Below are 9,226 nucleotides of genomic sequence, written 5' to 3' on the forward strand. Positions count from 1 at the left end.
AATAAAGTACTGTACCTTGTAGCACTAGCGCCTCCATTAGCCTCGGTGAGCATTTCCTCCAGGCTGGCAGTTCTTCTTCTGGTCTTCTGACCTGCCACAGTGAAAACACAACTTTAGCTTGAGGCGTTATAAAAACCAACGAAGAAGACTGATGTTTCCGCGGTGCTGTGCTACGCTTAGCAGCCGGGCTAACCAAAGCAGGTGTTCACAACAGGAGAGCTGTAAGCCACGCCCTGGATACGCCCAACATAAAAAATAAATAAAAACTACACATTATAAGGCCCTTTTATTCTTGTCTCAAAGTAAAAAAAAAAAAAATTAGACTATTAGACATCGTTGTGGTCAGATTTAATTAAAAATTTAACTACAGCTGCATTATTTCAACTGCAAATAACGCGAGTTGATATCGAGGTCTCACTTCTTTATGTACATCCTAAGTTTAACTTTTAACACGATGCTCATTTTTTGTATGTTAGTTTTGGCCGACTGAAAACATTCAAGAAAGTTCCTGGGATATCAAAATATTTAAATTTAAATTTTTTATTTTACAGGCAACTAGGCGCTCCATGGGAGACAGTTCCATCCATTAATATGTTGTGGAACAGATACAGTTTCTGTAGCTGCCGGAGGAGCAGAGAGAGCAGCGGGCTGACTATCATCTAACTCTGTCCTTCCTTCATTAAGTCCAGCAACTGCGCTGATGCTGATGCTGATGCTGATGCTGCTATACTAGGCAGTAGGCCACTGGGAAGATGAGGCAACAAGAGGCAGGGAGTGGATAAGGTGAAGGAGACACAAGGCCCAGCGCAGGAACCTGATTCAGATTGAAGCAAAAATAAACATTTCTGTCTTTCAGACAAAAAGTTTATTTATTCCCTTCCACTCCCCCTCTCCTCCCTCCTCCTGTTGTCTCTCCAAAGGTTTGCTTGAATCATCCGATCTCCACATCAGCGTCTGCCTCCTGGTTCTAGGTTTTGCAATTATCGACGTCATCCCTCTGCCTCTTCCTCAGCGTCTCGTGCTCGGTGCTCCTCTTCATTTTTCTTGCTGCTCGGGTGATGATGGACTGGAAGACGGGCATGTCTCCTCGTGTTTTTGGCAGGCTGCTCCTGCTGCTCAGGCTGGAGGTGTTGGTCCAGGTTTCCTGACCCAGGTTCATCTGCTGCGTTGTCAGGGTAACATTATCTCCCTTATCAAACTGATCCTGATTCTGACAGATGCTGAGCAGCTCTCTGCTAGATTTCACACTGGAAGAGAGTCAGTTCACGGGTCAGAATTTGATATTTTTGTTTGTCTCCATCTGTCAGCACGGAGATATAAATATCTGAACCTGCACTTACTAGTAGCTGTTGCTGAAGGAGCCGTTCAGGTGGCTCATTGTAAGGAATGGGTGCTGCAGAATGTCACTGGCTCTGATCCTGTCACGAGGATCAACCGTGAGCATCAGGGTGAGGAGGTTGACAAACATCACCAGGTCACAGTGGATGGCACAACCGTCCTCTCCTGAACGGTCCTCGTACACCTACAGGAATTCAGACGGAAAAGCTATATTTGAACTGAGTTACATTTCTTTTTTTACTATAGAGATTCTAATATTTGGAGGTCAATGTGATGTGACAAAATTTAAATTTAAATTTAGAGTGTATATATTTATATACATATATACATATGTGTATATATGCAGACACATATAACATGAATATATATTGCTGAAATCAATTGATGTTGAACATACACACACAGACATGTATGTATAAGTAGATACATATATTTATGTGTTTATGTGTTTATATGTATATATATATATATATATATTTATATATATATATATATACACACACATATGTATTAATAAAAACTATGTAAATATATACCAAGTACCTCATTGGGAAATATATGGCTTGACTTTTCAATTGACTATATGCAGATTCATGCGACCTGCTCTACACACACACACATCAAATGACAGAGCCGGAGCCCCAGCAGATTTTAAGCTGCATTTGAGTGTTTTTTTGCTGTCAGGGCTGTAAAATCTGAAAATAAGCTGCAGCAGTTTTTCTCCCATGAAATACCAGAAGTATAAAAAGAGCAATTCAAGGTAGAGAAAACCCTGCTTTTTTTTTTTTTGAAGTGTAGCCCCATCCGACACAAGAATCAATCTAACCATGACAAGGTCGTTCAGGCTGATCAACGTGCGTGGGGTGAAAATGAACTTTGCTTTAGGAGCCATCTGTGGAGGAAAAGGAGAAAGTTTCTTTGAAATCAAACTTATTGTTGAAACATTTGACATGCCAACATTGTTAAAACACACAAAGTTGTTCCTACCTTCGTCTTTAACCTGTACAGCCTGGTGAACAATCCAGCTTTCAGCAGATATGCTGGCGGTTTTCCCATCATACATACGATGTGTCTCATCTACGAACCAGAAACAGGAGTCGAGCTTATTGTAATCATTTCATTACTAATTAGGTTTTAATGTTTGAAGTTGAAATAAGTTGTCTTTTAAAAAGTAGTCTGTGTCACTCAGAAAATGGTGTGATGTCTAAGTCTAATCTCTAGGTCAGTGATTATCTACTGGTGGCTCGCGTCGCTAATCTGGCCCTCTGAACCGGCCAATCCAGACAACGATTTCTATTTCATTTTATTGGTGTGTCCGGCCCCCAGGAAAGATTCTGGCCCTCCGACTTTTGCCCTAGGGTTTTATCATATATTCAATTACAACACTGTAAGTTAAATATCAAATGTTAAATATACTGCATTTTATATAAAATAAAAGCAACTTCTTTATACCCCAGTGAGTATATATATAATTTAGCAGTGGGCAAAATAACTCAGTAATGTTTAAATGTCATGCTTACAAGGTCATATTTATTGTTGCAGTCAAACAGTGGTATGCCCATTAGCAGTTCAGCACTGATGCAGCCCAGAGACCAGACGTCGATGGCTTCACTGACAGGAGCTCCCAGCAGAACCTCAGGCGATCTGAGGAGAGAGAGAAAAAAAAGTTGAATATAAAAAAATATGAAAAATAAAAAGGAAAGCAACAAGGTTTTTCCCCCTTAGTCAATATTTAGAAGGCTAAGTCTAAGTGGTCGATGGTTCATGTGGAGGGATATTGCCCAGAGCCAGCATTTTCTATTTTCTTTTTTAAAAGGACCCAGTAGGTGGCAATAATGCACCCCCAAGTATTCCTGCGTCTGTAAGAAGTATTTGATGTGGTGCCGGTGACTCACCTGTACCACAGACTCTGCAGAGTCCAGCCTCTACTCTCCCCCCGATTCCCAATAGCCAGACCCAGGTCGATGATTTTGACCTTGAGCGGCTGCTGGACGTGGTCCACCATCATGACATTTTCTGGCTTCAGGTCAGCGTGAATGACCTTTGCCCCCTTCAGGAAATCCAATGCAATGGCCAGCTAAAAATGAAAACGTGAGAGAAATTCTTTATGTAGGAGTGATTATAAACAGCAGAGATCATCAAACTACGGCTCCTGAGCTACACATGTGGCCACGGCTCCACATCAGACATTTTCAAACAAAATGACCAATACAACCAATGCCAGCCACTGTACCCAGCAGGTAGCAGTTCACCCTGCGATGTCCGCAGTCACCGACTTATCTGCGACTGTCAGACTGTGTTTTTACAGAAACCAGGTTTGAGCCAGATATGAATTTTTTAGCAGCACTGCAGGCAGCGGAGCCACGTTGAAAATTTGTTACACGGTGGGAACTGGAAGTAAAACAACAAGAAATCACCCTCTCTGTGTGTGAGTCCATGTAGTTCTGTAATGTGACTCCAGTGTTTAAAGCTGTATATGAAGCTCTGCCTTAGAAAGGTGGAAATACAAGAGCAGTCCTGATGAATTTTTTTAGTTTTTTTTTTTGTCTCCTTGTTCGGTCAGTATGCTTGAAAAATTCAGCTCAGTTTGATTCTTGAAATAATTGGACTTGAGCAGGGGTTTCAGATTCATGTTGGTTCAGGGGCTGCACACAACCTAATATGATGTCAAGCAGGGCTGGACCAATACAATCATAACATAATAACCTATGAATAACAATAAGTCCACATTTTCCCCCTTTGTTTTCATGCAAAGGAGTATATTACATACATCTTTATAGAGGGCCGTATTAAAACCCCAAGTGGGCCAGTTTTGGCCCACGGGCCTTATATTTGACACGCCTGGACTAGAGCATGATTGTTAACCCGCATTATTGGTTTGTGCTAAAACTAAAAACAAACTAATTCACTTCACTAATACAACCAAGAGTCTTGAGAAGTACAAAAACACACCTGGTGTAAAATGGGACGGATCTCCTCCAGCTGCAGCGACACCGCCTGTTTTTTCTTCAGGAAGTCCCTGAGGGTCATGTCCAGTTTCTCAAACTCCAGACAATAGTGCCCCCTGTAAATGAAGGAGTTCTTCAGGCTGATGACGTTGAACCTGTCTGAGTTGAGGGCCTTCATCGTTTTCAGGATGGCCTCCTGGAATCATTGGATAAAGAGAGAGAGAGAAACACGGAGTTAAAACCACAGCGTGTCATTTGTCGACTGACTCGCTCGTGTCACAGGTGACGACTCGTGACCTGCTGTACCTCCTCCTGTGCGTCATTGGTGGACTGCTTTTTTGTGAATATTTTCAGAGCCACCGTTTCTCTGGTGCTCATCTTCAGGCACTGAGTGACCAACCCGTAGGCCCCACATCCCAGGACGGTCTGCACCTGGTAGTCGGTGCAGCTGGAGGTGATCAGGTCTTCGATCTTGACTTTGAAGTCTTGGTCTTCATTTGGGCAAACAGTGGTGACATCCTGCTGCCTCTCACACGCCTCGGGAAAAAAAACACCCGGAAAAAGATGTTTCAAACAAACAGATTTGATCATTTCATCATCAAAGTCCATCAGGGAAAATAATCTAGAATTCACTACTATGACAAAATACTGTATTTGAGCAGTATTTCTCATATTCAGTAGTTTCCAATTGACTATTATTGAACGATAACACTCTAATAAGAAAAAAATGTGGTAATTAACCTTTACGTTTTAATGGGAAAATGTTATAATTTACAGTAATCAATCAGTCTGATCAGATGTGTACTCACAAATACCTGAAACACACTTGTGTATTATGTGTCTTATTTGACGCAGTACTTTGTGAAACGCTAACTGAAGGACAGTGTAGAACTAACTGTCATGTGACAGGACACAGTTTCACATCTCACATCTACCCTGGACGTCCCTGATTGGCCAGCTTACCACGGGGTCCATCTAGTAAATGTGATGACATGTCAATAAAGGACTTCTTATTGGGGCCGTACATAAAAGGGGTGAAGTACTTCTTCTTCACACTTCATTTTGCAACATTTTCCTCCTGTTTCCTCCAGTAGAGCTGCGGGAGCCTCAGGGGAATATATGTTCTGTGTTCCAAAATTCTACATGCCTGTGATGTGTAACAAAGGCACAGGATTGGAGCTGACTCCGCAGAATATTTTTATCTGCCAAATGTGGGCCGTGACTTTTTTTAGTTCAGGTAGAGGTACATCCTAACAGATCATCATGAAATATATATATATATATAAAAATGTGTCATGTTTATTAGGAAACAAAGATCAAAGGCAGACTCCCTACTGTGGTTGATGATGTCATCTTGAAAGCCGCAAGATAAATTCAATGAACATAGTATCAGTTCCAAGTGTTGGAACTCCACATGACGGCGTCTATTCACACACAGTCATGTCTTGAGGCCTGTACTGAAGTACAGACCACAGTATGAAACAACAGAGAAACTTTGTGCCTATTTGGCCCCCACTGAAAGAAGGTGGCTTTGATCTGTGCAACACTAACAGATCAAAGTAATTTATCCTTTCTTCCCACCTTTATTTTATGCATGAATCAGATCAGTTATGGTGAATACAGTATATTTCCATGTCCAAAATGTAGCGCTACAAATGGTTGGTACCTTTTACAGTTTGGAGGTGTTGAAAATCTCATGGATCTCTCTGAAGTTCTTTAAATACATTTAAAAACATGACCCATAGTTTGAGAAGCACAGATATACAGTAGAGCATACACTATACTGCCCTCCAGAGCAGTGGAGAGGCATTCTCTGGGGTGACGAATCGCACTTCTCCATCTGGCAGATGGACCAGTGTGGGCTGCGCTTCTGGAAGAAACACAGTCCTAAACCCTAAAGAAGTTAATATGCGAGTCAAGGCAGGTGAGGGAATAATGGATCACATTTAAACTAAAAATCTTAAATAAAACAAAGTTAATGAAGTTACTTGCTGAATATTTCTGAATGAGACTCATTCTCCACATTAGGGTGAGACCAAGAAATAAAAATGTTTATTCTACCAGTGGCTCAATGCAGGCAAAGAAAATAGGTTAGGTATTTTTGGAAAGTACATTTTTAGGAACACGAGCAGAGTACCTGGAAAATGACCAACTGTTTATAACGAGAATAAAAACTAAAACTCTTGACTACTGTATTATCTGGTAAACTGAATACGACCTGATGCTACAGATGAAGTGAGTGACGCGACAGGCTGTGCTGAAAGAAAACATAAAAAATTCACTGCCGGTCTAGGAAAGTGCATTATCTAAAATAACTTTAAGATAATCCAGAATGAACCGATAATATGTCCAATATTAACTGACAAATATTTTCTTTAAAACCATAAAGGAAGTCAGTCATTTCATAGAAGAAAGAAAATCTAAAAAAGTGATTTTGTCTGAGTGATACTGAAGAATATTTGATTAAAATTATCGAGGTAATTCTGTGAACTTCGAGAAAATTGAAATGTTTTTTTAAGGAACTTTGTGCGTGAATATTTTCTTGATAAAAACAGAGAAAAAGCTTTTTTAGGAAGACGCATTAATATTATAATTAGACTTAGAATTATGACTAATATTTCAGAAAACACTGGAACCTGAAGTCCGTGATTAAAACAGACCCCGGTGAAACAAAGAGGGTGTCGATTAAAATCCTTTTAAAATCAGTTCAAAGTGGGATGATGTTCATCTCAACATCAGGATGAACTGTTGGACGGTCCGTCCCACTCCACACGGCTCCTCGGCAGAAAACCCACTCCAACACTGACAGTCTGCTGCTCGTGCGTGTCCCATGACACGTCACCGACAGAGCTCGTGATGTCGTGAGAAGCCGACGTCGTGTCCTCACTGTGCTCTAAGCTCACGTCACTGCTGCTGCTCTGCAGGTTAGGATGGGGGATACACCCGGCCCCCGTGATCAAGGTGGAAGAAGCCAAGTCGATCAAGGTATTGTTTTCATCAATCCCCAGTCCGAAGCTCTCCAGCACGTTCATCACGATTGATGTAGGCTGACCACTAGGGGTCTCCTCCTCAAAGAGGCTCAGTGTAGGCAGGATGTCCACCAACTCTGCCATCTCCATGGGTTTGATTACCTCCGTGATGCAGGGAGAAAAGTCCTGATCGCTGCTGAGAGACTCCTGTGTGACAAAAACATTGAAGCCAGCCTCCTGCAGCTGGGCCACGGCCGCGGGCTCCAGCCCAGATTCAATTAGGGCGCAGGCGCATCCCATTTCCGAAGAACCGATGCTCGTCAGGTCCATAGTGGACTGGGCAGTGATGTCCACGGGGTACCCTCCCTTCGCAACGCCTTCCATCAGGGCCAGCGCGTCATCTTGAGCTGCCGTGACGCCGGCCGGGGTGGAGACCTCCGCTGTGACCACGTTTGTTGGAGTGGAGCTGACAAAACTCTCTGGAGAGGAAATGATTTTTTAGTTAAATCATTAGCTCACTGTCTGTAAAAAATAATCCAGGATTATAATTGGTCTTGCTCACCTGTGATGACTTTCCGTGGATGTGTCACACTGGGCCACGACAGTTTGTTGGCCAACCTGTCCTCGTCTTCCTCTCCTTCGGGATGTGGTGGTGGATCTCCTCCCATCACCAGACCCAGAGGCACCGCCCCCACCCACTGTTTGGACCGAACACACTGGAGACAGTCCATGATCCAGCGGGCGTCCCGCCACACCACGTCCAAACGCTAAAAGTAATATAATAACACGATACAACTCTGTAACTTAACAAAGAAAATTCAGATCAAATGAAGAAGACGTTTGGTTTCCATGGTCTTACGTGAGCGAGCTCTGTGATCTTGTTCAGCCGCTCCCTGGCCTCCTGCACCTCCTTGGTGTCGAGCGCCTCCCGCAGAGCCTGCTGGGCCAGATGAGTGTCCAGCTCCAGCCTCACCCAGGCCTGGCAATACTCAGAGAGAAAGTCCCGCTCGTACCTCCAGAAGTGAACTGGGAAAGTAGAGAAGAAAAAGGTTTCGTCATCACATGAAACACCTACGGAAATGGAGGTGTTTACTGTTCGGCACGTTAACAACGAATGCTGTTAAACGCCACTGACCCTTATATTTAAAAAAACTGTACTATAGTACTACTACTAATAATAAACCACTGCATCTCAGAGCTGCAAAATGAATGTCCTCATAACTTAAATATCAGCAATGTGTGTGTGTGTTGTCTCTGAATACTATGTGGGAGTGGGGGGGATGGGGGGTGTTTACTCACCTAACTCAAAAATCTGCAGGGGCATAGTGAATCCTGCCTCCTTTGTTCCCACCAGGGGCCAGTAACTGGAGCTGAAGTCCTCACTAGGGGGCAGCAGCAGAATCATTGATACGTTTTCTCCAAACTGCAGCAGCTCGCGGGTGTAGACACCATACTGGTAGGCCTGAGACGGAGACAACGCAGCAACTGAATTTCAATATCTCTGCAGCTGCTGCCATTTAGGAACAGTGTTCATTTCTACCCTGTAGAGGGGGATGTTGAGCTTCGTCAGCATGTGTGTGATTGCGACTCTCAGGGAGGTGACAAACTCCACCAGCCCGCTGTTCTCCATCAGACTGTCGTCGTCTCCGCTCAACAGGTTGGGAACACTGTCTGTGACTGTGGTGTAAACATGACTCTGAAGCCACGCCCACTCCTCCCTGTACGCCAGACACGGGAAACACAAATAACGTGTATAAAATGAAGGTTAATTGTCTTGTTTACTTGATATTTTTTTAAATACATGCCTGGACACATGGGCGTTGTGTCGAACCCGCGTGTGGCAAAGCAGATTAGGCAACTTCTGCGGCACCAGGACCCGGATCTGTTCCAACGAACTACACAGTTTCAGGATCCCCACATACAGGCCTGGCTGTGCCCACTGGATGCTGTGCCTGTGGAAGTACAGCTTGT

The 9,226-nt window shown here is 43.3% G+C and overlaps 3 protein-coding genes across 3 annotated transcripts in view; all 3 read right to left on the minus strand.

Annotated features, from left to right (window-relative positions):
* Positions 1-581: 581 nt before the first annotated feature.
* On the minus strand, positions 582-2,281 carry LOC103393357 (homeodomain-interacting protein kinase 2-like). The gene is made up of 3 exons (XM_008330298.3): positions 2,165-2,281; positions 1,341-1,522; positions 582-1,247 (listed from the first exon to the last, which is right to left on the minus strand). Exons 1-3 carry the CDS (start codon positions 2,228-2,230, stop codon positions 968-970), a joined length of 528 nt encoding a protein of 175 aa, XP_008328520.3. The 5' UTR covers positions 2,231-2,281; the 3' UTR covers positions 582-967.
* Positions 2,269-5,560, minus strand: LOC112488406 (homeodomain-interacting protein kinase 1-like). The gene is made up of 6 exons (XM_025064527.1): positions 5,250-5,560; positions 4,593-4,823; positions 4,291-4,482; positions 3,234-3,415; positions 2,859-2,982; positions 2,269-2,415 (listed from the first exon to the last, which is right to left on the minus strand). The coding sequence occupies exons 1-6, from the start codon at positions 5,259-5,261 to the stop codon at positions 2,269-2,271; spliced, it is 888 nt and encodes a 295-aa protein (XP_024920295.1). The 5' UTR covers positions 5,262-5,560.
* Positions 5,561-6,310: 750 nt separating this feature from the next.
* The window catches only part of LOC103393359 (ankyrin repeat and fibronectin type-III domain-containing protein 1), a 13,143-nt gene continuing 10,227 nt past the window's right edge, over positions 6,311-9,226 (minus strand). Inside the window, exons 14-19 of the mRNA XM_008330301.3 lie at positions 9,061-9,226; positions 8,796-8,973; positions 8,555-8,717; positions 8,115-8,281; positions 7,818-8,022; positions 6,311-7,734 (exon numbers count right to left, since the gene is read on the minus strand). Of these exons, the coding sequence (XP_008328523.1) occupies positions 7,022-7,734; positions 7,818-8,022; positions 8,115-8,281; positions 8,555-8,717; positions 8,796-8,973; positions 9,061-9,226 (1,592 nt within the window). The 3' untranslated portion in view covers positions 6,311-7,021. The remainder of the gene's footprint in view (positions 7,735-7,817; positions 8,023-8,114; positions 8,282-8,554; positions 8,718-8,795; positions 8,974-9,060) is intronic.

Source organism: Cynoglossus semilaevis, chromosome 17 (genome assembly GCF_000523025.1).
Source record: "Cynoglossus semilaevis isolate Cse_v1.0 chromosome 17, Cse_v1.0, whole genome shotgun sequence".
Classification (NCBI taxonomy): domain Eukaryota; kingdom Metazoa; phylum Chordata; class Actinopteri; order Pleuronectiformes; family Cynoglossidae; genus Cynoglossus; species Cynoglossus semilaevis.

Bases quoted from the DNA above. Each gene is read 5' to 3' on its own strand.
- LOC103393357 (XM_008330298.3), bottom strand. From the start codon at position 2,230: ATGGCTCCTAAAGCAAAGTTCATTTTCACCCCACGCACGTTGATCAGC. The intron at 1,523-2,164 runs GTTAGATTGATT...GAATTCCTGTAG, and splicing joins GCCTGAACGACCTTGTCATG to GTGTACGAGGACCGTTCAGG. The intron at 1,248-1,340 runs GTAAGTGCAGGT...ACTCTCTTCCAG, and splicing joins TCCTTCAGCAACAGCTACTA to TGTGAAATCTAGCAGAGAGC.
- LOC112488406 (XM_025064527.1), bottom strand. The intron at 3,416-4,290 runs GTGTGTTTTTGT...TTTCATTTTTAG, and splicing joins TCCGTCCCATTTTACACCAG to CTGGCCATTGCATTGGATTT. The intron at 2,416-2,858 runs GTAAGCATGACA...TCTGGTTCGTAG, and splicing joins GCAACAATAAATATGACCTT to ATGAGACACATCGTATGTAT.